Genomic DNA, 23947 nt, shown 5'->3' with positions numbered 1-23947 from the left:
TGCTCACGCTTCTTAAAGGCTTGGCCGAATTCTTTTTTGTGGGATGAAAACATATAGCTTTCCTAGTATTGACCATGTTTCTGAGTAAAGGATTTTCCTTGCTATTGAAGTGCTTAATAGGATTGGCTCCCACCTACACCTTCTGGCTTTTGAATTTTTCTTCTTCTTCCAATACAGTTAATCAAAGCAGCTGCTGACATGGACAGAGAGAAGGTGCTGAAGAAATCAATAGAAATGAAATTCCTAACTGGCTATGAAAACAAGGTACATAATAGCACCAAACAATCCACTCTTTGTTTAGCTACCGGTGCAACTTCAGTCTCCTTTAGAAACTTCAGCTAAATAATTACTCCCCTTTTGAAGCTACCTATTTATTGTATCTATAGAACTTAAATGTCTCTTGCCAATGCCACCATGGGGGTCAACATTAGCTGCAGCTCTTAAGTGGCATATCTCATCACTCCTTTCAAATCCAGCTTAATTTGTCATGCAGGATATTCACTCATTCTTCTAATATATGGGGGTATGGTCAGGGCAGCTGGCTTGAGCCTGTAAAGGAGAATATCCTAAGTTTGAGATATTGGAGGTTTGGAAGCTTGTTTCCAGCAAAGTGTGGGTAGTTGGCAAGGACGCTATAAAACACACTTCCCGGGTGTCTCATGTCCCAGGTTCAATCCCTGGCATCTCTCGGTAAGGCTGGGAATGTCCTCTGTCCGAAATGTCAGAGAGCCACTGCCAGTCATTGTAGACCATACTGAGATAGATGGACCAGTGTTCTGAGTCAGGGTGAGGCAGTTTCCTATTATTTCTAAGTAGGCTCCAAAGCATTGCCATTCAAGTTTTATTCTGGTGGATTGCAGTTATGGGAGGATTGGGGAGTTGTGGGGTGTTGGAGCTGTCATGGTCACATAGAAGGATGGTGGTAGAGCTGGAAGTATTCTAATTTGGGTGTCCATTGTTGGGGCAGTGGAGATGTTCCTTTGATTTTTGAGTAGGGTAATTCCAAGATTTTTAGCATTTCAAATGTGCTGGCAGGAAGTAACAGAATATCCACTTTGCTGGCCTCGCAATACTCTTTGCTGCCAGCAATAATTTTATTTGAATTTAGCTTGACTTTTTTTATATATGATGCACTATAATATTGTAGAATTGTGGCCTGGTGAAAACCTGAGATGGGTGCAGTCCTTCATTTTTCTCCCTGTGGAGAAAGACTCCTGTTCAGAGAGTCCCCATTTGAATTAACAATGGAAGTGAGAGGTAGTTTATTAAGGGTCAGCAGCTTGGAGGAACATTCTCCTCGCTACCCTTGATCATATGGGAAGTCTGTGCCGCCACATTAGGCTGTGAAGGAAATAGTCCTTGATCTTGTATGTCCTTCACAGTAGCTGTGTTGGGTTGTGATTAGTGGCACTTGCTTCTGAATAAACATGCACAGGATTGGAAGTGTTGGGTTCTGACACTGCCTGGTGTACACTGTCTTAAAAAGCAAAACCCACTGACATCTCCACCACCATGCCAGTCACACCTGGCACCACCTGGTAGACCTGCCTAAAGTCTGCCTGCCTCTGCTTATCAGCAGACAAATAGAACATTTATCCCTCCAGACTACAACTCCTGCAATAATTGACTCTCGGTGCTAAGTGGGCTGAGCCTGGTATAGTTACTTGTGAATGTTTATTCCAGAGCTTAGAGAGATTAACTATTCTGCTGTTTATGGGATATTTCCTCGTCGTCTTCATGACCTGTAGAGTTAGGAGTTACACGGTAGCTGCCTTTTTACTTTCTTTTTCCTCTGTAGAACTATTCAGAACAGCTGATCAGAACCACCCTTCTTTCCATTTTTGTTTTGCTCAGGCTATGGAAGACGCCCACTTGGATGCTGTCCTCATCCTTGGAGAAGCTTTTGCATCCAGTGAACCTTTTGACTTCGGCAACCAAAACACCACCGAGAAGATACATGGCTTAATTCCAGTCATGCTGAAGCATAGGCTAGTCCCACCCCCCGAGGAGACCTACTCTCTCCATCGGAAAATGGGAGGCTCATTCCTCATTTGCTCCAAGTTGCAGGCCCAAATTCCATGCAAGGACATGTTTCAGGAAGCCTACAGAAAATACTGGAGTAGAAAGGCGAGGAAGGAATAGTAGCACAGAACTGTTGAATGTCCCCTTGGTTTATGGCCAATCACCAAGGTTCTAGCAAACCACAGTGCGGTGTCTTCTCATACCCCCCAGAACACCAGCAGCCTGGCTCCTGGAAGCAGAATACCCGGTTCTAAGGACAGTGTTGTTCTTTTGTTGGACTTTTCTCCTCCACTTTACACTCACCTGATTCCCTGTGTAGCCTCTCTTTTTACAGGAAAATGGTTGTAGCCTAGTGTAGGGATTGTGAGGGAAGGTTAGGCAGCTCTGTATCTCACTGTCCCAGGTATCAGCTCTCTTTTTCAGATTTTAATACTGATAGCTGTGTACCAATTTGTTTTTTTATTGAAAACAAAACAAAGCAAGGGGTGGTGGAAAGAGAACCAAAACAAGTTGGCATTGAAATCGTATTGTAGTTCTCCAAATGTCTGTGGTTTCTCCCCCCACCCTTTTTTCATAGGTCCTCTAATTTTTCTTCTTCTAAGGCAGGATACAAATGGTTTCATACTATGAAGTTTAGATTGCCAACACAACTCACAAGAGAATACTATTTTTGTATGATGCTTGCTGGGAATCCATAAAGGTCGGGATCTCCTGATGGTGCAGTGCAAGATGTGTACATAGCCTATTTTATGCCTTCAGTCTCTTAAGTTTTCAAGGAAAGTGAATATTTCCAAGGATCTGATAGAAAGTGGTGCAGTGGCGTATGTAGAATGCCCTACTTTCAAATGTGGCAGCCGTCTGATTCTCTTGAGCTGAATGTATATGCAATGTAGTTAATGGGGTTCTCTCGTTAAATGGAGAATTAGAGAAGCCAAAGCTCTTAACTGTGGCATTTATAGAAACCCAGCAGTGAAGCTGAACTATCTCCACCTTTATGCCTGCATCTTTGCAATGCAACCTTTGATGGGCGTGGGGAGATTGATACTGCTGTGTTATCAGTGGTGTTTCAAGATTTTGTTGGAAAGCATAATATACATTAAAGTAGCTGAACGCACAACTTTAAGCAATTGGAGGCAACTCGGCAAATGTATTTTGGGAGGGTTTTTTTTGTACAACAGTTAGTTGTAGCTGTACAACTTTCAACCGATTTCCAATAAAGAAGTGCTTGTGCAGAAGGTGGCTTGGCTGTTGTTTACTAACCTGGAAGAAGCAGCAAGTGTATGGGTACTTTTTCGCTTCTGCTTACTCTGATTCTGTTCCAGTAATAATGCCTCTTAAGTACTTTGTTTCATAAGCACTATATTCTGCTGACAATTTTAGTTTTCACCTTTAAAGCAGGGAAGCAGTATCTGGCTGGGCAGACAATAGAAGTTATCCTATAACTCAAAAGAGATCTTCCATCTCCACCCATGGTGGAAGTGCAGTGGTGAAGATGATGATTAGAGACAAGTTACAGCAGATTGTATTGGACTGGTAAATTATGGGAATGTCATGCAGTTGTGCCATAAGAATTTATAAGTCCTTCCTTGTTGGCTTATGCTCAGCCCATGGTATTCAAGGAATGCCTCTGAATGTAACGGTCCAGTTTAGCAGTCATGGCTGCTTATCCTCCATTATTTCATTCAAATCTTGGGGAGATGCATTTCGTAAATTATGTGTTGCATGAAGAAGTATGTTGAATCAATTTCTGTGTTTGACCCTGAATTCCAGTTTACACAAGCAAGGGCAAAATTTCCTTGGACCATTCAGATTTTAGGAACTTCATAGTAACATGGCTCGAGGCCTGGCAGGATTTGGCCCTATTCGTTTGAATAACGAGACATTTAGCAAGTCAGGTGTGCGGACAACTATCACCTGTGTTTTTGGGAGGTTATTAACCATCCAAATGCAAACCATTACAAAAGAGGAGGAGTTGTTAAGATTTTATGAATCGGCCCAAATTGTGTGGCACACTGTTCCATGCAAGTGGTTCATAATACAGCTTCTCTTACCTTTTTGCATGATGAGCGCCCGCTTATTTGACATGCTGCATGTAGGAATGCTAGTTAGATGATGGCAAGAATGCAGGAAGTTTACTTACTTGCCCCTATTGTTCGATTAGTTCCTAGTGCTGCTATTTGTTTATAAGCTTCACATTTGAGATGCAAGCCCCCTTTAGGAGTTACTTGTGTGATGGACCTGTTTAGAGCCCTGCCTGCCAGAGCTGCACAACTCCTACTGTTGCCATGTTGGTGCATTGTTTGAGGCCAGGAGCCTGCTCTACAGGTGGTGCCACCTTGGGTGATTTATAACCCTCTGCAATTAGGGTTTTCAACTGCACAGAAAGCCTCACAGAGCAGGAGTTAGGTCTCTGCATGCATGGCGATGGTGGGAGTTGTGCCACCTTGGCAGGCAGGGCTTAAATACCCAACCCCCTTGCATGCATATAGAGGACTGTAGTGAACTTACTTTTTCCTCTGGGCTGCTCTTCGCAGTTGTGCTCTGTTAACTTCATTTAAAATTTGACTTTATGAGAAGAATAACTGAAATCTGTATCCTTTTAAGCTTCTCTATTTAATTACAGTTAAAATGTTGGCTGATCTGGCATGTAAACCATTTGTCGTTTGACATATTCAAACTAGAAAATGCTTTTTACACTTTGATTCTCCAAAAAACCCCAACGTTTTAAAGTATGTAATTTGGAGGGGGGTGGCGAAGGTGAAATATGAAGAGATGGTTAAAGCACTGATAAAAAGTATAAAAAGCTGACAAGGGGACTTGTTGCGCCAAACACATTGGATACCAGTTAAGAGCCTGATTGAGCAGATGTAAAGCAACAGCTATGGATAAGCAAAAATCGTCACGGAAAGGATACCTATTAAACCCAGTTTACACAAAAGGTCACTTGAAGGATTTCATTCCTGTACTGGAAAGCAGACTGCTTCCTGCGTCTGAGCAGCCCTATCTTTATGTTCACCTAATCCTCTTTGTAGGGAAGTCGGAGGGAGTTCTCACTAAACTGCAAAGATGTTAAAATCATTTTTTAAAATCCCTGAAGGCTGTAAGCTTTATAACTGCCTCAAAAGCAGGGCAGGAAAACCCCCCACTAAAACCTCTACCTCAAATCCAGTTCCAGTAGGGTTTCCACACTGAGCTATTATAAAAAGTAATTTGCATGGAAAGACTTTCTGATCAAGGCATCTGCCATCTGGGAATTGCTTTTTTCAGGAAGTTGGATTCTGTCTTAACCCAGCTAATGTCAAGGGCAAATGAAAAAATAAGAGGTTGTAGAAGTGCTATTATAGAGGTATTGCCAACCACGCATTAGCTGTGCTGCTGCTGTTTCTTTTGTAAAAAGGAGTTTCCTGGGGAAAACACATCAGAAATCAGCCAAAAAGGAAAGACCACAAAAACTTCAGTGTGAAACGACTCCGTGTTGTTAAGTTATCTTTGGAACTAGGAAACATTAACAAGGAATTTTTCTCCACTGAGGATGGAAGAGAAGGAAGTCTAAAGGAATAACCACACAAAGCTATGTGTGGTTAAATCCACTGATTGCATCCAATCAATGGACTTCACTGTGGAGTTAAGTGTGCCTGATTTTGTGCTGAATAAAATCAGACCCTTCATGTCGTGACTATCACATGAGGACCATTATGTGCGCCACTCACAGACCCTTTTGCACAACCAAGTGTGGGATGTGATGTACCCTTCCCAACCAGTAGCTGTGGCTGTAGGGGTGGAGCATTCTGAAAAGCAAACACTGCATCCTTTCTCTGTGACTCTGGAATCAGAAAAACCACGAAGCTTCTGAACAGGAAGTCATGTGGCAGAAGGTTCTTAATGAAAAGCTCAGTTTTCTGTTCAAGAGGAGTTCTATCTTGTGCATTTGAAAGCTACTTACCACAACCTGCTTTTTATTTTAATTCTGCTCCAGAGAAGCGGACACGGAGCAATGGATCCAAACTACAAGAAAGAAGATTCCACCTAAACATTAGGAAGACCTTCCTGACAGTAAGAGCTGTTCGACAGTGGAATTTGCTGCCAAGGAGTGTGGTGGAGTCTCCTTCTTTGGAGGTCTTTAAGCAGAGGCTTGACAACCATATGTCAGGAGTGCTCTGATGGTGTTTCCTGCTTGGCAGGGGGTTGGACTCGATGGCCCTTGTGGTCTCTTCCAACTCTATGATTCTATGATTCATTTCTGCTGCCCTTCCTCTCTAATGGTTGGGGGCCTGGTTTGTAGAATGCGGTCCTCCTAATCACCTTCAAGGTCTGAGTTTCCCCCAAACCCAGTGTATTCCTTCTGCATCTCCTAGTTTAGGCCTCCTCATAGCTGTATCATTGTTGATGGGTGTGATGGCTCATGGCTTGAAGCAGCTAGATGCAGGGAAAGCAATCCCAAAGGAAACTACCTGCTGAAAGGAACAAAACTTTCAATTGCTGAAATTATGTGACTACCCCATCATATCCCCTGTAGCCCCGCTTGCCTCATAAGAGTCTGGTGGGGTAGGAAAAAAGACAAACCATCTGTATTTCTAATAGTTCCCTGTTTTATTGCAATACATCAAAGTAGGTTAATATTAAGTGTTACCAACATAAAATATTGGTGACCTGTCATTTATTACATCATTGACTGATCCACCTTAAATATTTCTGTGCAATAGACTCTACATCATTGTTCTGGAGCAGAGAATCTCTTACAATGTCCTCTACAACATTGAGGGCATAAATCAAAAATAAGAGAAGAGTGAGAAGAGGCAAAAAGCAGAAATCTTTCCCCCACACGCACACTTGTCAGCTTTTATACTCTAAAACAAAACAAAAAAGTGATTACATCTAGGCCATGCAAAACTGTACAATAATATTACAATGAAAAAAACCCCTAAAAATATATTTTTAAAAAATAAATGATATGAAACCATCATACATAAAAAGGCAGGTATAATTACTGTGAAATACCAACACTGTTTTTGGTTGTGGATTGCTTCCTCATGAGTGAAAAAAATTCTTATGTAGGATGGGAGCATTTATAGAATGAAGAAGACAAGGTGACAAGTCATGTGGAATTGCCTTAATGCACAACATGGTCATAGAAGTTGAAAATCTACAGCATATTTGATCTCTGAAGGCCCCTTGTAGACTAGTTAGAAGCTCAGAACCCTATTCCAGGAAAAGCCTGATGACTGTGATTTTGGAATGAAACAGGCTTGTGCCCTTATTAGCCTCTAGGCACAAAGCCTTATTGCACTGGGCTAAACTTTTGTCATGAGCCTCTCAGTGACATTCACCCTGAGGCATATGCACTTCCTATGGTCTCCAAACGGCACCTGTATATGGAACGTAGGTTGGAGAGAGGTAACTTTCACACCTGTGGTGAAACGGTGTAAGGCTAAGAAAATCCCAACAAGCCTGATTTCAGATTCCCAATTTCTTTATGACTCTGCAGGTGGGAAAAAGAATTTGAGGCCCTGCTTACTGCGCACTGGCTAAAAAAAGACACAGATAATTTTCTCACAGTCGAGACCTTAAAACTGCCACCCTGAATCCAATCACCTACCCAGGTTTGCATCATTTCAGTACAAAAACTTAGTTGTGCTCAGGGTACATCCTCTGGTGAACCTCATGCCCAAAATACATTATTGCATTCCATGCTTATCGTGTGAAGACATCCTGCTGCGTTCAAATACCTGAGAGAGTAACACAAATATCAACTGTATTTCCCCCCCTCCCCGCGCAAAACCAAAACTGTTCTAAAAAAAAATAATAATTCCGGTTAGGAACACGAAACAACACACAAATCAACTTTTAAGAAGCCAGCGAATGAGACTGCTTCAGCAGTATAAAAATGATATTATGACAGGAATGTGTTTTGAAAAGAAAAAAGTAATGATATGTATAGGCTGTGTGTGTTTAATATAGAAAAAAATAACGGAGCTGTACAATCTGAGGTTCGTTTACAATCAACACCTGATTTATTGAGCCTCAAGAAATGGGCTAAAAGCGTAAAGAGGCAATGACTGAGGTGTCTGAATTAGCCCAGTTAGGGAAATAATAGCCTCAAACTATGTACACAAAGGTGTCATCAGATGAGTCAGGATTCAACTAGAGACTATGAAAGTGCTTGGAGAAATGTAATCAGGTGTGCCTGGAAACTGAGCAATGCCTATCAGCAAAGCTTAACTTCACCAGCCAACCATTTCAGAGATATGTTTTCAATTCTGCCAATGCTCAAATGTGTCCATAATGTACTAGGAATGCATCCTAGGTCAGCATGAAAAGAATACTTTTAATTTGTGAAATGGGCCAACGTATAAAATGTAACTCTTGGGATGCTAATTTCTTCTCATTCTAGACAGGTGCCGCCTTGTCTAATTTTCTTTCTCAGATGGAGCACAGATCAATTGCCACAGGACCTTGCAAGGACGTCTAAGGTAACTCCTGAAGGGGATAATCGCTTGGGCCTACTGTGGATTTCAAGCCCTGGCAGCCTTAATCAGATAACCTATTTCCCACTAGTTGTATTTCAGAAATAACTAAGTCCAATCTCTTCACAAGTGTATAGAACGGTGGGTGGGCATGAGTGATAATATCACAGGGTGGAAGAGAAGTAGAACCTTTTAGTAGCCAATGCTGAAGAAGTAGTCAATGGATTTTAAACTATGCCTGTCCTTGTGCTCTTAGACATGCTAATTTCCTGCTCAGCAAAACTGTCAAAACTGGCCGCTATGAAATGCAATTTGCAAATCTCTTGTTTATACCTGTGACAACAAAACACACATCATCAACTTGGAGATTCTTGACAAGCCAAATTCCACAGACAGGATTAGGACACCATACGCAGTAGAAAAAAGCTGTGTGTCCCCCCACCCACCCACAACTGTTCCCCCCAGTATAAAATAGCTAAATGGTAGCTTGGGGTGTGGCAGTCCACTTAATGCAGAAGACACAGAACCAACAACTAGCAGACTCAATACAGCTAGATCATGAAAGACAACGCTCTGTATCTCAGAGTACTTCTAAATCAGTACCTTGTATGGTGGTAGCTGACATTTTTCAGAGGGAACCTGGGAAACACCATTAGTTGCACTTTTGTTGTTTGGTTGGAATGGTTTGATGATAGCCATGAAGTGTTACCAAAACCCAGAAGACTAGAATTCTAAATTCAACACACACCACCATCCAAACTCTTATCCGCTTGAGCTTGGTCACGTCATAAAGGTAGTAATGATCCCAAGGATTAGAAAAATCACATTCATCTAGTCTCAAATCGCAAACCGCACTCAACTTGTTCAAGAAGGAAAAGGAGGAGGCAAGTGGGCTTTTTCTATTGTTTTGTTCTTGCCCTCCATTTGCAGGTTGCACTGCTTGCTACTGTTTATTTAGGTGGTGATGGACCTCCACTGTCTGCTCTCTCCAGAGAGGAATGCTTTGCCCTGCCAAGTGCTTCTCTGTGGGATCCAACCGTCACAGTATTTCACGGCAATAATAGCACTAAACACACTAGGTCAGGCCCGGTGGGAGAGCAGGGATGACATAATAAACATCTTCGGAATAGGCGTCCTGAACCACCCGGCGTTCTAGCAAATTCTGAAGACCAACAGCATGTTATAGCCTTCAGTGAGCTAGAGCAGCAAGTTATATATTTAAAAGATTCTATTTCAAGACCAGCGCTGTTTGAATTTGCCTGATGTAGGCTGATCACTAAAATTTGGAAAGTCAACTTACAAGCTAGTGGTTGCTGGTATTAATTGGCCAGATGGGTTTGGAAACCCAGCTCCAACCGTCCCAAAACTAGTTATCTCTTTGCGCTGGCTTTGGCTGCATTTACTTCAGTTTTGCTTGGGGCTGAATACTGATTCTCTGCAAAACTGCCCTTGAGCTCACTTCAGGCTTGTCGACCAGCAGATCGTGAGTTTTGCTTGTACAGTGAAGCAGACAGTAGAAGAGGGAGATATAGTTAAAAAGTGAGAATTATGGCTTTAGTTCATCTACTGACAAGAAGGTAATGTTACAGAGAACATTGTGAGGATGGAATCTCCCTCCAGGCTGTTTTTATCCAGTGCCATGTTCTATATCCAGATCACATCCTCAATCCATAGATTATTTAGTATGAAAAAGGGAACAACACAAGTCTTCTTAAATTAAAGGATCTCTTAAATAGGAATCCATCTTTCGCTGCATCACAATGCTTCTTCTTTTATTATATACATATGTACTAACTCTTAATTTTGCGTATTTACTTAAACTCTACTGTAGTAAAATATGCATCATTTCTTTTTAAATCAATAAGGATTTGCTGGCAACAATCAGATTGACATTCAAATAGAGTGGTTGCTGAAAGCGTGCGTTATCTGCCCCTGCAGGGCAAATTTTGCCCCATCACCAGAGATGGGTGGGTGTTGCTGTGCTAACTCTTGAAAAAATACAATGAGATACTGTGTGCCTCAAAGCAAAATCTGGTTCTCTCTTTCAGATTCTGTTTTGGTCAGTCTAACACTACTATGTTTTGTTTGGAACAGTGGCATGGTGTGGAATATACCCATAAAAATGGAAACAGCTGTAACCCTATGAAATAAAATAGATACTAATACAAATATACCGATATCTCTTGTATACCAACCCCTCCCCCACTCTGCCCTCCTCAAGGTTTTCTCTTGCTTGCTGCTACTTTTGAATCGGGGGGAGCTTACGCTGCTTGTGTCAGAGAAGACAAGATATGCTCTCTTCCTCCCCTCCCTCCCCTAGTCTGCTTTTGGAGGGAAGCTGGGGGGCGATGACAGTAAGAGCAAATGGAGAGTCATGGGGACAGTAAGCTGCTGAGATGTAAAATCTGAGTGCTGAAGCAGTTCATGTGTCCCAGCTTGCGTGGTCAGAGCTCTCCAGGGAGAGGCTCTTGGTCTTGTGAGGAGAGATGGGGCTGGGAGGACTGCTCAGGTTGGAGCTGTTAGAAGCTGTCGAATGCCTTGGAGAGTCAGAGTCCTGCAGCCCAAAAAATGCAAGAGAACATATCAGTGAGCGGGAGCAGAAGAGGAAGGCCTGGGTGGGAATAAGGGGAAAGGGACACCGAGGACAAGAACTGTCTGGAACCAAGTGACTGCCCTGTCCCGACACCCCACGCCTTAACACACGAGGGAGTGATACCAACTGCTCTAACTTCTCAAGAGGATGCATCTCATATTGCCTCCCAAGTACAGTGGCTGGGAGGGAACAAAACACCAGAAGTTATTTTCTTGAAGTGCACCTCTGAGGGCAGAGCTGGCCGGTGTCCACTTGGGGTTGGTAGGGCATACGGGAGAGAGACCAACAGTAGGTGCAGCCAGACTCCAGTTTTGTCCCCATCCTCCCTTGTGGAGTTGTACAAGGAGGAGGAAAGTTAGTAGGCAGTGCCACCACCTGGACTGCTTGTAAGAAAGAAGGCAGGGAAGTGTGGGCTAGCTGAGATTGAGATTGGTGGGGCAGCACCCCATCTGCTCAAATGAACTGGCCTCCATTGATTCAGGGCTGATTCACATTTTGCCTCCATGCAAGCAATGCTCCCAAAGATGCATAAGAATATTTGCACATAGATCATTAGCACAATACCAGACAGACACCTGCCAGATATTAATGCAAATGTTGGATGAACTTGGAAAGGTGATTAATATTTTTGTTGCTTCTAATTGGTTTAAATGTTTTCCCCCTTCCGTTTGTTTTCTTTCTCTTGTTTCATGACTTGCAGGAGATTTGGCAGCGGTTTTGTACAAAGGGTATCACTCTGTGTTATTTGTTCTGACATGAACAACTCATATGGATTACTGTAGATCTTTTGCAAAACATGCTGCAAAAAATACCTTAATGAAAACATCGCTTTCATTGTGCAAACTGCCGCCAAGGACAGCAGTGTCTGTCACAATCAAAGCAGCCACTGCTGAGGAGTGGCTGTATTCACAGGAAGCTTGATTCATAGAGAACTCTGCTGTGTGAATGCATCCTTGACTGCATCAACTGACCTTAAGGATAACAAAGCTGCTTGTGGACTGGGCAGGACAGTGCCAGTATTCCTCCTTCGGCAACCAGCTGCCTTTATGGCCAGTTACTTCCTGCCCCTGTCAAATTCTACAAACTAATGTGAACCAACATTCAGTAAAAATTCAGAATATAGATTTCCTTATTGCAAAACTAGTATAATAGAATATGGACAAAAGTCAAATTGATTTCAGTGGGAAAGTGAAGCACATGTTAAAATATTTCCAGTGAAATCAGTGAGACAAAAAACTTAATTTTGCCTAGATTCATGCCCTGCTTGGTTACTTATTAGAGGCAGTAGTAAGTCTCTTTGATGCACCACTAGCACTTCTTGTGCCAAAGGAAGAAAAATCTACAAGTGCTGCTAAAAAGTTTATTATCTAAATCCACAGTGTTTCAAGTCATACAGACTCCTGCCTTGGGGATTTCTATCATATTTTAAATAGGAAAATACTTTTTCCTTCAGTAAAACCTGTGGTTATTCTTCCTGGGGTCACTGTCCTGTGCAACACTTCTCTATCCTTTTGTTTGAGCACAGCAGAGTAAAGAACTTGGGCTCTGTGGAGAGGCTTCCCTTGCCACCCCACCCCTCCCATGTTATACCCACCTCTCGCTCATAGTCCCTCGCTGGTGCATCACTGCCTTGGTCCAAACCGCCAGAGGACAAGGAGCCATCCGAAGGGGATGCCATTGGCTGACGCTTTGCTCCATAGCTACCTCCAGAGAATTCCCTCCGCAAAGCACTGCCATTTTGTGCAGATGATCCTAGGAAAGTACCCAGGGATTTAGCTACATAACAAATATGAAGGCATTATAGCTGTACGCTCTAGTAATTGTTTTCCTGAAGCTAATTTTTGTTGAACTGCCTTCTTCCGTTTCCCAGCTGCATCCTCTGTAAATTATTTAACAATTATTCATTGAAACACCCCCCCCCCCCAGCACCAATCTGGTTTTACACTGGGCCAAACCACCAATTATACTAAATGTGTAATTTGACTTCACAGTCTCTTGGTTGCTATTGTTTTAGTAGTGTTTTATTTGTATTTCTTCAAATTAATTCCCACCAAGGATCTCAACATAATAGGCGTTTTGCATCTTTAACAAACTTCATTTCTGCAAATAAGAATTTCCTCTCATTTCCTTCCTACATACTATGTAACAAATAAAAACGTTTCTATTTACTTGGGTATTCAGTGGTCTTCAGTTACTTTTATTTTACTGCTACTCTTGTTATATTGCTGGAATGTCAGTTTTTAATGAGGGTCTTATCGGCTGTGTTCTGCTAGATGTTAATATTGTTTTATGAGAAAAAACCAGTTGTAAGGTGCCTTGAAGTCTATGATTGGAAGGCAGGAGTCAAAGTATTTGAAACAAACAATATTCCCAATTTTTTTTCTTCTCGTATTGGACATGTGCCAGATCTGTGTTGGTGTGGGGTACCTTACCAACACAAGCAGGGGACCATGCCAGCACCGGAGAGTTTCAAAAGTCACTTGTGACACCATGTTTCTTTGCCCCCCCCCCAGTCCAGTCACTTGTATATATGTGGACGGACTCTGCATTATATGTCGGAGATAAGGTGCAGCAACTTACTTGCCGCCAAACCACTGCTAGCACTCATGGAGCGTCCGGGTTCAGTGCGAGATTTTGTGATTGATGGAATACTGACAGAACCGCTAAACATGGTCCGACTTTCCTGAGGTCGAAGGTTCTGCAAAGAGAAACAGGAAAGAGGCAAAATCATTTACAGTGGAATTACCAAGGTTATCAAACTACAGTCCAAGCAAATGGTCAAACAATGCCTTGGTCTCCAGGTTATCTAGGTGGCAAGTAGGCAAGACTGCAGAGGTTACTTTCTATAAATAAGCACTGTGGATGGAACCACACAGAATGCCATCAGCAGCAACTGCAAAATGCTAATTTGTATGTGGCAGTAAGTAGCCAAATATGCAAGGTTTTCTCCTAAATTCTGATATTTTCTTAGGCATTTGAAACCTATCACACACCCTAGTGTAATGTCTTCAATGTTAAAAGTCCGCATGGACGCAGACAGCTAAGCAATGTAGCCAGAGACTAGATGCTATATAGCACCTGCTCCAATTATTTACTATCAACATGGATTTTTGCATCTCCCAGTTCTCCCGCTCTCTTTACTACATGTCAAGATTCTTTCACTTTCAAGGACTTTTCTGAAACACATTGGGTAGAAAAAGAATAGGCACTGAATTTATTCCCAGGACCACCCTTTCTGAGGGTTGGAATGATTCATTTTTTAAAAAAAGATATTTATTAAGATTTTCAAAATATTACAAAAGAAAAAAAAGAAAAAAGAAAAATACAAAATAAAAATAGTTAAAAACAATTCAGTCTTTCAATCACTTATCTTTCATTTGCTTATTTCCCGGACCTCCTCACACCTCCCTTTTCTGTATTCCAATTCAGTTTGTTAGTTCAGCAAATCCCTCCCCTCTTTGTTTATCCTAATCTTCAATCTTAAAGTATTGTAATATTAGATTTTTACCTATTAATAGTCCATTTTTTCATATTCCCTTATAACATTACAGCTAGAAACCACTTAGTTTCTATCCAACATCATTCTAACATTCATTAATTTTACAATATTTCTGTAAATAGTCTTTAAACTTTTTCCAATCTTCTTCCACCGACTCTTCTCCCTGGTCTCGGATTCTGCCAGTCATTTCTGCCAGTTCCATATAGTCCATATAGAGCCAGTATGGTGTAGTGGTTAAGAGCGGTAGTCTTGTAATCTGGGGAACCGGGTGTGAGTCTCCGCTCCTCCACATGCAGCTGCTGGGTGACCTTGGGCTAGTCACACTTCTTTGAAGTCTCTCAGCCCCACTCACCTCACAGAGTGTTTGTTGTGGGGGAGGAAGGGAAAGGAGAATGTTAGCCGCTTTGAGACTCCTTAAAGGGAGTGAAAGGCGGGATATCAAATCCAAACTCTTCTTCTTCTTCTCCATCACCTTCATCTGCCATTCTTCCAAGGTGGGTAGATCTTGTGTCTTCCAATACTTTGCAATAAGTATTCTTGCTGCTGTTGTGGCATACATAAAGAAAGTCCTGTCCTTCTTTGGCACCAATTGGCCGACTATGCCCAACAGGAAGGCCTCTGGTTTCTTTAGAAAGGTATATTTAAATACCTTTTTCAATTCATTATAGATCATCTCCCAGAAAGCCTTGATCTTTGGGCACGTCCACCAAAGGTGAAAGAATGTACCTTCGTTTTCCTTACATTTCCAACATTTATTATCGGGCAAATAATAGATTTTTGCAAGCTTGACTGGTGTCATGTACCACCTGTATATCATTTTCATAATATTCTCTCTTAGGGCATTACATGCCGTAAATTTCATACCTGTGGTCCACAACTGTTCCCAGTCAGCAAACATAAGGTTATGTCCAACATCTTGTGCCCATTTAATCATAGCAAATTTCACCGTTTCATCCTGAGTATTCCATTTCAACAGCAAGTTATACATCTTTGACAAAATCTTAGTTTTGGGTTCTAACAGTTCTGTTTCTAATTTTGATTTTTCCACCTGGAAGCCAATTTTCTTGTCTAAATTGTATGCCTCCATTATCTGATAATAATGAAGCCAGTCTCGCACTTTGTCTTTTAATTTCTCAAAACTCTGCAATTTCAATTTGTCTCCTTCTGGTTCCAAAATTTCCCAATATTTCGGCCATTTGGCCTCCATATTGAGCTTTTTCTGAGCCTTTGCTTCCATCGGTGACAACCACCTTGGGGTTTTATTTTCAAGTAAGTCCTTATATCTTATCCAGACATTTAACAATGCTTTCCTAACAATATGGTTTTTAAATGCTTTATGTGCTTTAACCTTGTCATACCACAAATATGCATGCCACCCAAAAACATTATTGAAACCTTCTAAATCCAAAATGTCTGTGTTCTCAAGAAGCAACCATTCTTTCTACCAGCAGAATGCTGCTGATTCATAATAAAGTTTAAGGTCTGGCAGGGCAAATCCACCTCTATCCTTTACATCGGTTAATATTTTAAATTTTATTCTGGGCTTCTTGCCCTGCCAGACAAATCTAGAAATGTCTCTCTGCCACTTCTTGAAACAGTCCACTTTGTCCAAGATTTGCAATGATTGAAACAAAAATAACATTCTTGGCAATACATTCATCTTTATAACAGCAATTCGACCTAACAAGGAAAGCTTCAAGTTTGACCATATCTCTAGGTCCTTTTTCACTTCTGACCAACATTTCTCATAATTGTCTTTAAATAGGTTTAAGTTCTTAGCAGTCATATAAACCCCCAGGTATTTTACTTTCTTAACCAATGTTAAACCTGTCTCCTTCTGAAACCTCTCTTTCTCAATCGATGTTAAATTTTTCTCAAGCACCTTAGTTTTTAACTTGTTCAACTTAAATCCTGCCACATGACCAAATTCCTGAATCAATTCTAATACTCTTTTAGTACTAGATTCTGGTTCCTGTAACGTCAATACTAAATCATCTGCAAAAGCTTTCAATTTGTACTGTTTGGCTCCGACCTGTATACCTTTGATCAGATGGTCCCTTCTGATCATATTTAGCAGAACCTCCAGGACCGAAATAAAAAGCAATGGGGAAACTGGGCAGCCTTGTCGTGTCCCTTTCTCTATCTTAAATTCCTCTGTCACCACATTGTTAACTATTAGTTTAGCCTTTTGTTCTGAATAAATTGCACTTATACCATTTTCAAACCCTTGACCAACCCCCATCCCCTGAAGATTTTTCTTCATGAAACTCCAAGAAATATTGTCAAAGGCTTTCTCCGCATCTACAAAAATTAAAACTGCTTTAGTATTAATATTCACTTGCAACATCTCCAAAATGTTGATTATATTCCTCGTGTTATCAGACAAGTGTCTACCCGGGAGAAAGCCAGCTTGGTCTTTATGTATCTCCTCCACTAATACTTTTTTTAACCTTTTAGCCAAAATATCTGCAAAATTTTTATAATCCACATTAAGCAGGGATATGGGGCGGTAGTTCTTAAGTTGTGTCTTTTCAGACTCATTTTTCGGTATTAGTGTAATATAAGCTTCCTTCCACGACTCTGACGCTTTTTTCCCCTCCAAAATTTCATTACAAACCTCCGTTAGTGGTTGAATTATCCAATCCTTCAAGGATCTATAATATTTTGAGGTTAAGCCATCTGGCCCTGGAGATTTGCCCAACTGCATGTTCTGGATGGCAACTTCCACCTCGTGTTCTGTTATTTTGTAGTTCAACATTAACTTATTTTCTTGAGAGATTATTTGAAGTCCATTTGTTTTTAAAAATTGGTCTAAATCAACCTCTTTCTGTGGCCCTTGTGTATATAACTGTTTAAAGTATCTCTGGAAGCATTTTCTAATTTCCACTGGATTCTGGATGTTCTTTCCTTCCACTTCCAAGTTGGTAATGGTGTTAAGTTTTTGTCTTTTTTTCATTTGCCAAGCTAACAGTTTTTCACATTTATTGGCCGATTCAAATGTCCTTTGTCTCATCTGTTTAATTTTCCATTCTATTTCCTGTTTCATCATCTTCATATATTGAACTTGGTATAACTTTATTTCTCTCAGAATCTCTTGTGACTTTGGTTTCGCTCTCAGTTTCTTCTCACCCTCTTTTATTTTTTCCAAAATTTTATCTTTTTTCTCATTTTGAGTTCTCTTCTTTATTACGTTCTGTTGAACTAGAAACCCCCTCATAACTGCTTTGCTTGCGTCCCAGATTACTCTTTTTTCGATGGTAGTGTTCATATTTATCTCAAAATAGTCTCTCAAGGTTTTTTGGGCCTTCTTGGTAACTTCTTGATCTCTAAACAAGGTGTCATTCATCCTCCATCTGAAGGAACCGGTAGGTATTAATTTCATCTCCATTTTCACAGCATTATGGTCAGAGCAAGTTTTAGGGCAAATTTCCACTTTTCGAGTCCTCTAGTTTTCCAAATTTGGTCAATTCTTGTCCATGTCATTTTGGCTTCAGAGAAGAAGGTTCCCTCTCTGCCCAAGGGATTCTTTATTCTCCAAATGTCAATCAAGTCCATATTGTCAGTCATCTCAAAAAAGGTTTTTGGTAGTCTGCCATCTTTAGTAACTACCTGTCTCTGTGACTTATCCATGTTTGTAGATACCACTCCATTCATATCTCCCATCATGATAATGTCTCATGCAACTTCTTAAAAAATTCAGATTTCCCCTCATTTGGTGCATATACTCCTACTATCAAAAATTTTTCTCCTTGTGTTTGGATTTCAATTGCCACATATCTTCCTTGGTCATCTTTAAAAATAAATTTCGGTGATAGGCTCTCTTTCACGTAAATTACTACTCCTCTCTTTTTAACCTTGTCCGATGAAATAAACTCTTGGCCCAATCTTTTATTAATCAATACTTTCCTATGAAGCCTTATCACATGTGTTTCCTGCAAGCAAATCAAGTCCAATTGTTCCTTTTTCAATAAATGAAAGACTTTTTTCCTTTTCTCCGGGGAGTTAAATCCATGAATATTCCAACTTAATAGTTGCAGGGACATGGTGTATTTATTTTGCTTTTCCTCCAACTGCGCCAAGTAATTGTTCTTGTTCTGTCGGTGGTATCACCTTCTCCAGCTTGTCCAATCCCAAAGGTAGTGGTACTATGTCTTGTATTCCTGGTTTTAAGGCTCTTGGCTCTTCTTCAGCTTCTTTTCGCAGGTCTTCTCCGTGTTCTTTCAGAAATTTTTCTTTATCTTCCACTGATCTTATTTTAAACTTTTTCCCTTTAAAGGTAAAAGATAGGCCTTGGGGGAATTCCCACCTAAAAATGGTTCTGTTTCCTCTTAACAGGGCCACTAGATCTCCGTAGTTGGACCTGAGATCCAAAAGATGTTTAGGGATGTCCTTAAAGATCTCCACTCTTGATTCACCTATTTCCAAGGTCTTCTGGAAGTGCAGATTTAATATCCTGTCTCTCTCCTCTCTTGATCGGAGGGTAATCAAACAGTCTCTCACCCTGTCCTTTCTCCCCCCTCTTCCAAGTCTAAAAGCACTTACTATCTTAAAATCTAACTTGTCTGAGTCTAGGTTCCAAAAGTCTGCAAATTCCTGCGTAAGAAAGTCAATCAAACTATCTTTCTCAAGTTCAGGTACAGCCCTGATCCTTAGATTTATCTGTTTTTCTTTTAATTCAATCATAGACAGCAATGACTTGTGGTCCTCAAGCTGCCTACATATCGGTGGTATCTTTTCCTCTACAGCCAATGCTTTTTCCTTTGCTTCTTCAGCTGTTTTTCGATTCAAAGTAGATTCCTGCAGCAGTTTCTCAATAGATTCTGTATTTGAGTTCACCTTCTGCCCCAAGTTATTGATGCTTGACGTGTTTTGATAAATTTTAGTTGTCGCTTCAGCAACTTGTTTGCTTAATTTTTCCAAAGATTCAAAAATTTTATCTAGTGCTGAAGCTAAACCCCCTTCAGATGCCATTCCTTTAGGCGCCACCTGAGCTGGATCTTCCCCTGGTGGGGCAGGGAGGCCGGATGCTGACGGCCTACGCTGCTGCAGTCTAATTTTACCCGATCTTGTTGTTTTTTCCTGAGTCAAGTCTGCCATAACACTTTATCCAAGGATCAAGGTCAATCCCACGGTTACTTGTTTTGTAGTGGAAAATTCCCCTTGGCCAGTTTGGAGTGGAAAATTCCCTCGCCAATTGTAGCAATTTCAAAGTTCCTCTAGGGGGACACAGTGGCAGTCCAGACTTGTAACAATAAAGTAACTTTTCCAGCTTTCAGAAATCCCCCCTTTAACCAAGAAAAGCAACAATTTCAGGTCCGGAGAGACCCTTCAGAATCAAAGTATCTCTCTTACAGAGTTAGCTGTCAAAAAGTTGCACTGTCCTTTAACTGCGCGATTCACGATACGGCAGTTCCATTGTCCCTTGACAGTCCGTTCCCAGGCATTAAGTGATGGTCTTTGTTCCCTTTCTCTCTTCTTTTTTTGCAGGCAAAAGATACTTCCCCTTCTCCCTCCCTTCTCCCGCACCTCAGGGAGGGAGTTCTCTTTTAATTGATGTTAAGATTTGAGTCTTTTTCAACATGATTTTCAGGGTCTTAGCTTAGACAGTCTTCACGTTGATCTATTTACAGAAAACGGAAGGCGGACTTCCTGTTTACGCCTTCCCGCTTCAGTGCCAAATTAGTCCTTTTTTCCTTAAATTTCCCAATCTTCAAACTTAACCTACTCACGGGTAGTTGTTTATTAGCCGAATTGTCACAGGAAAAAGGTCAGCGCTCTCCGGCAACAGCTGCGCGGCTTCACTCCACGGAAGAAGCAGTTGACTCTCAGCACCGCGCCAGACTCCCCGTTTCGCTCCGGAACTCTTTACAGGGTTCCCTCGCAGATTGGGGGGGGCGCTAAGGGTGCCCGCCGAGTCCCACGGTCACAGGCTTCACCCGCCTGTGGTTTTCGAAGGGGTCCCTGCTTCGCCGTAGCGGCAAGACTCGATTTCCGCGGAGCTACTCCCTCAAGACTAGAGGGAATCCGCCATTGCCGATGGCGCCGCCTCCGGAAGTCTGAGGGTTGGAATGATTCAGACACTAACAATCCCTACAAGGTTAGATTACTGCAATATGCTACCTCTGAAGAAGGCTGCCTCTGAAGATGGCTCAGAAACTTCAGCTGATGCAGAATTTGGTGGCCAGATTGCTCACTGGTGCATGATAGTTTGATCCTATTACACCATTCCTGGCCCGACTCCGGTGGGTTCTAATTAGCTTCCCAGTTCAAAGTGCCTTAAATGGCTCAGGACTGCAATACCTCAAGGATTGCCTCTCCCCATATGAACTGACCTGGACCCTGTGAGCATCATCTGAGGCTCTTCTTTATGTGCTACCGCCTCAAGAGGTCAGGAGGGTGGCAACACAAGAACGGGCCTTTTCTGCAGTGGTTCCTCTTTTGTGGAATGCTCTCCCTAGGGAGGCTCACCTGGCGCCCGGTTTGTTTCATTTCCCCCTTGTTTTTATTATGTATTTTGTGGTTTTATTCTGTATTTTTATGCTGTGAACTGCTCTGAGATATTTGATGAAGGGCTGTATACAAATTTAATAAATAAAAATAATAATTTTTACACGGGTCTTTAAGTATACACTTGTTATCTGCTGCTTATTTCAATACCTCCTGATTATTTCAATTATATTGTGTTTTATTATTGCACTGATTGGCTTATTGCTTTGTGTACTTGTAAACATATAAACCCTGTGTACAGTTAAGTGACAATACTTAAAAATCCAATTTAAAGGTTACTGTGAGTTTCAAGTTACACGACTGCCACAGTGAAGCTATTTTTTTGAGAGGCAGGATAAAAATATATTAAATAAATAAAATAAAAATAAAAATAATTTTTCAGGAATTATATTTCATTGCATTTTTGTTTTGTTTTTCAACACATCAGTAATAAGCACATCTAAAATTAGTACTCTGCATGCATTCAAATTTCAGGAATGCACTCTTATAATTCATTAAACTCCTTTGGGCTTATTGCTTGGTTGGTCTTTAACAGATAGCCACAGCTTATTTGATTATATTATTATTTACTTGATTATATTCAACTATCCCCTGTACAAAATTGGAATAAATGGCATATTTTAAGGATGTATGAAATAAAAGGTTTTTTCTGAGTTTGAGTCGGTGATATAGCATTCTGTTGTTGTTGTTGTTGTTGTTGCATGTAACACATGATTCTATAATGCATGCTTCTACCATTAATCTATCGCTTTTCTGTTTTTCTGTTTATGCAATGCACCAGTTAGCATCTGACAGGCATAAAGAGCTAAGTAATCTTAATTATTGTTTTCTGCTTCTCTCATTGAACAGTTTGTTTGCCACCTCTGCACTGTATGTTTATGATCCCACTTCTCAATTAAAAGATTAAAGGTCAGTTCCTTGCTTCCCCCAAGTCACATTAGCAATGTGATCAACAACTCTGGGTATCCTCCTGGTAGGAGAAAACAAAATATGGTTACAGGATGAAGTTGACTGCTAGAAAGCTTTCTAGTGATTCACTAGCCACCCAAGCTATCCAGTAAGCAGTGAATCTGATACAGGCTGCAACAATATTCAGTCACAGAAGCTGCAACACTGGCTACACAAAACAAATACTAATGGAATGAAAATAGGTACTGATCAGGACACATGAAATTCAGCATCCTGATGTCCACCTGTTGCTTAGATACTTCCTAACTGTGTCTCTCATTTTTCCAAAGCTGAGTGCAGAAGAGAGACTGAAAATGTCAATCTTTCATGTCAGAAAACAGGAAACTGACAGTTTAGTCAACAGATAACAAACACACTTATTTGGAAAGCACACTGACTTAAAAGTCAAGTAACAGAATCCAGGACAGGGATATAGAATGTACTGAGAGCTGGTTCAGTTTCTTCTAATGGCTCCTACTGAATTATATGGGCAACATAACAATTTGGGATATTACAAGGAGGAATGATTTTAGACTTTATTAATATGAACTCTGGAGGATGAGGGGAAGAGTCAATGTGCACTGATATGCAGAGTAAAAGAAGAAGCTTGCAAGCCCATCCCCTTCACTCAGAACGCTGGGCATTTATGATGGTGATGATGATGATGATGATGACAACAACCATTTTTTACTTATACATTGCGCATCTGACTGGGTTGCCCAAACCACTCTGTGTGGCTTCCAACAAAAGTACAGAGGGAATGGGGAGTGGGGGGAGAGAAAACCCACCAAGCATTAAAAGTGTCCCAAAAGAGGGCTGCCTCCAAATGTCTATGTTGTTTAACTCTGACATCTGATGGGCAGGTGTTCCATAGGGTGCATGCAACTACCATGAAGACCTTCTTCTGCCTGGTTCCCTGTAACCTCATTTCTTGCAATGAGGGAATCACCAGAAGGCCCTTGGAGCTGGACCTCAGTGTCTAGGCTGAGTGATGGAGGTGGAGATGCTCCTTCAGGTATACTGGGCCGAGGTCATTTAGGGCTTTAAAGGTCAGCACCAATATTTTGAATTGTGCTTGGAAACGTACTGGGAGCCAATGTAGATCTTTTCGGATTGGTGTTATATGGTCACGGCGGGCATTCCCAGTCTGGCAGCCACATTCTGGATTAATTGTAGTTTCCGAGTCACCTTCAAAAGTAGCCCCACATAGAGTGCATTGTAGTAGTCCAAGTGGAAAATAAGCAGAGCATGTGCCACTCTGGCGAGACAGTCTGTGGGCAGGTAGGGTCTCAGCTGGCGTACTAGATGGAGTTGGTAGACAGCCATCCTGGACACAGAGGTGACTTGCACCTCTATGGACAGCTGTGGGCCAAAGTGACCCCCAGGCTATGAACCTGGTTTAAGGGCTGAGTAACCCTATTTGGGGAAGTAGATCTAATGATCACAATCAATTTTAAAATAAGGTGGAGGCAACTAACACAGCTGCAGGTATATGAGAAAGATACACTTGTTTTATTTGATTAAAAGGCAGAGTCCATCTAATTCTTAGGTGCTCTTTACCTCAAAGCAAATGCCTCACTGCTCTTTTCCTAAACATTTGTACAACTCACTGCTAAGATCAGAGAACTGAGAAAGAGAAGCTTTTCACGTCATGCACAAAAAGAAAATCCATGGTTGCTCAAAACAAGTTAGGAAATGGTAGTGAAGCTTAACCCTATAGCATCTCCTTTAAAATACCGATGTTATTTTTTTAACAGACCAAAGAGGTAAACAAACGAATCTTCAGAGCAAATACATCTCAATGGAAAAAATACATTTTTTATTTATAATAACAATTTATAGATCCTGCATTTCTGTCAGCAGGACTGAAATGTTATTCTTTTGAAAGGTAGAAAATATAAAATTGATTGCAGC

At 41.2% G+C, this 23947-nt stretch overlaps 2 protein-coding genes across 7 annotated transcripts in view; one reads left to right on the top strand and one right to left on the bottom strand.

Moving 5' to 3' along the window:
- Window positions 1–3257, top strand: part of COQ8A (coenzyme Q8A) — a 55400-nt gene extending 52143 nt beyond the window's left edge. For both annotated transcript variants that reach the window (XM_081000184.1, XM_081000185.1), the window contains exons 14-15: window positions 178–264; window positions 1855–3257. In XM_081000184.1, the coding sequence (XP_080856310.1) occupies window positions 178–264; window positions 1855–2142 (375 nt within the window). In that variant the 3' untranslated portion in view covers window positions 2143–3257. The remainder of the gene's footprint in view (window positions 1–177; window positions 265–1854) is intronic.
- Window positions 3258–6593: 3336 nt separating this feature from the next.
- The window catches only part of CDC42BPA (CDC42 binding protein kinase alpha), a 168479-nt gene continuing 151125 nt past the window's right edge, over window positions 6594–23947 (bottom strand). For 4 of the 5 annotated variants that reach the window (XM_081000089.1, XM_081000085.1, XM_081000086.1 and 1 more), the window contains 3 exons: window positions 13660–13777; window positions 12674–12831; window positions 6594–11040 (listed from right to left, as the gene is read on the bottom strand). In XM_081000089.1, the coding sequence (XP_080856215.1) occupies window positions 10909–11040; window positions 12674–12831; window positions 13660–13777 (408 nt within the window). In that variant the 3' untranslated portion in view covers window positions 6594–10908. Of the gene's footprint in view, window positions 11041–12673; window positions 12832–13659; window positions 13778–22019; window positions 22056–23947 lie in introns of those variants that run through there. The other variant, XM_081000088.1, reaches the window with a different exon arrangement.

Source organism: Podarcis pityusensis (assembly GCF_964106645.2).
Source record: "Podarcis pityusensis genome assembly, chromosome: 3".
In the NCBI taxonomy this organism is placed as follows: Eukaryota; Metazoa; Chordata; class Lepidosauria; order Squamata; family Lacertidae; genus Podarcis; species Podarcis pityusensis.
Note: the sequence above shows the minus strand (reverse complement) of the source record. Positions and strands in the feature narration are given on the sequence as shown.